The sequence below is a fragment of the Asparagus officinalis genome, unplaced genomic scaffold, assembly GCF_001876935.1.
Source record: "Asparagus officinalis unplaced genomic scaffold, Aspof.V1 AsparagusV1_Un954, whole genome shotgun sequence".
NCBI classification, from domain to species: Eukaryota; Viridiplantae; Streptophyta; class Magnoliopsida; order Asparagales; family Asparagaceae; genus Asparagus; species Asparagus officinalis.
Window position 1 is genome coordinate 1 of NW_017973213.1, and position 2,305 is coordinate 2,305.

At 42.7% G+C, this 2,305-nt stretch overlaps 1 protein-coding gene across 1 annotated transcript; it reads left to right on the forward strand.

Annotated features, from left to right (window-relative positions):
* The first annotated feature begins 148 nt into the window (after positions 1–148).
* On the forward strand, positions 149–1,745 carry LOC109828279. The gene is made up of 2 exons (XM_020395303.1): positions 149–731; positions 821–1,745. The coding sequence occupies exons 1-2, from the start codon at positions 188–190 to the stop codon at positions 832–834; spliced, it is 558 nt and encodes a 185-aa protein (XP_020250892.1). The 5' UTR covers positions 149–187; the 3' UTR covers positions 835–1,745.
* Positions 1,746–2,305: the final 560 nt, after the last annotated feature.

Consider the following 2,305-nt stretch of genomic DNA (forward strand, 5'->3'; position numbering starts at 1 on the left):
CAGGTCTGAGAACCAAGAGGATGTCCTAGAAACACCCATCCCAGAGCTGATTGTCAACTCATCTGATGAAGATAAGGCACGTCACAAAACAATATGCGAGAGGTAAAGGAATGTTACTTGCCTCATGCTGGCTGCCATGGAACCTGGTCTTCAACAGAGGTTTGAGGATCAGGATGCCTATACAATTATGAGAAATCTTAGAGATCTCTTTAAGGAGCAGGCCAGGATTGAGAGGTATGAGACCCTTAAGTCCATATTGCAAAGCAAGCTCGAAAAGGGGAAACCAGTGGGGCCACATGTTTTCCACATGATAGGCCTGTTTGACAGGATGGCTCGACTTGGGAACCCCTACAATGTTGAGATGGCTACAGATATGATCCTGTATTCCTTACATGATGGATTTGCCAATTTCAGGCAGATGTATCACATGGGAGCCATGGGTAAGACCCTCAATGAGCTGCATGCTATGCTCAAAACTGCTGAGCAAAATGTCTTGGTTGAACCTAGGAAGGATGTTCTTATGGTCAACAAAGGGAAAGGGTTTAAGAAAGGGCCACAGAAGAAGCAACAGTCTCAAGGGAAGGGCAAGACAGTTGTTCCACCTAAGGGAAACACACCTAAAATAAAGGTGGCTGCTGAGCATGACTGCTTCTACTGCAAGGCTAAGGGGCACTGGAAGAGAAACTGCCCCAAATATCTGGAAGATAAGAAGAGGGGTGCCTCTGCTTCAGGTATTTGCGTCATTGAAATCTTATCAACTAACTCCAATTCTTGGGTATTAGATACCGGTTGTGGTTCTCACATTATTTCGAATGTGCAGGGACTACGAAATAGGAGACGGTTGCAGAAGGGTGAGATAGATCTTCGCGTTGGAAATGGAGCAAGAGTTGCTGCACTTGCCATTGGAGATTATAGTCTACCGCTACCTTCTGGCTTGGTTTTAGAACTTTATAATTGTTATTTTGTTCCTTCTATTACTAAGAATTTGATTTCAATTTCAGTTTTGAACCTTGAGGGTTATAATTTTGTCATTAAGGATTGTTTTTCTATTTTTAAGAATGACATCTTTTATGCTCAAGCCCATATGAATAATAGTGGATTATACATATTGGATCTCAAATCTGAAGTTTATAACGTTGATACAAAACGGCAAAAGTCGAATGACATAAGTGAAGCCAATCTATGGCATTGTCGCCTAGGCCACATTAGCATTAAACGCATGAAGGAACTCCAAACAGTTGGTAGCCTAAAGTCATTTGATTTAGAATCATTTGAAACATGTGAATCATGTCTAATGGGTAAGATGACAAGGTCACCTTTCAAAGGTACAAGTGAAAGGACTACTGAGCTCTTAGCTCTCATACATACCGATGTGTGTGGACCTATGAGCATAGAAGCTAGGAGAGGCTATCGATACTTCATTACATTTACTGATGATTTTAGTAGATACGGGTATATCTACCTAATGAAACATAAATCTGAGTCTTTTGAAAAGTTCAAAGAATTTCAGCATGAAGTTGAGACACAAACAGGCAAGAAGATAAAGGCACTTCGATCAGATCGAGGGGGTGAATATCTGAGCCAAGAATTCGACCATCATTTGAGGAGTTGTGGTATTCTAACACAACTGACTCCACCAGGTACACCACAACTGAATGGTGTGTCTGAGAGGAGAAACAGGACATTGTTAGACATGGTCCGCTCAATGATGAGTTTTGCTGATCTTCCTACATCCTTTTGGGGTTATGCCCTCACTACTGCTGCGTTCACACTAAACAGGACTCCGTCCCGATCAGTTGACAAGACACCACATGAGATATGGTTTGGGAAGCCTCCCAGCTTGTCATTTCTGAAGGTTTGGGGATGCGAGGCTTATGTAAAGCGTTTACTATCTGATAAGCTCGCACCCAAATCAGACAAATGCTTCTTTATAGGTTACCCCAAGGAAACGAGGGGTTATAATTTCTACAATCCCGTTGAGAACAAGGTGTTTGTTGCTCGGGATAGTGTCTTTTTGGAAAAGGATTTCTTTTCCAAGAAGTCAAGTGGGAGAAATGTTCAGCTTGATGAGATTCAACCTGAGCAACAAACCCTACAGCATGAGGACATAGAAGATGTCACAGAGGAACTTGATTTTGGAGGCGTACCTTCTCAAAGGGAAACCACCCATATTCAAGATGCAATTCCTCAGGTAGATGAAGCACCCGAGGTCCCACATACTGATGTGGTCAATCCTCCTGCTAAAGTCTCTCCAGCTGTTGGACCACTTTGGAGATCAAACAGGCCAAGGCGGCAACCTAGACGA

Coding starts and splice junctions, on each gene's coding strand:
- LOC109828279 (XM_020395303.1), top strand. CDS start 188: ATGAGAAATCTTAGAGATCTCTTTAAGGAGCAGGCCAGGATTGAGAGG.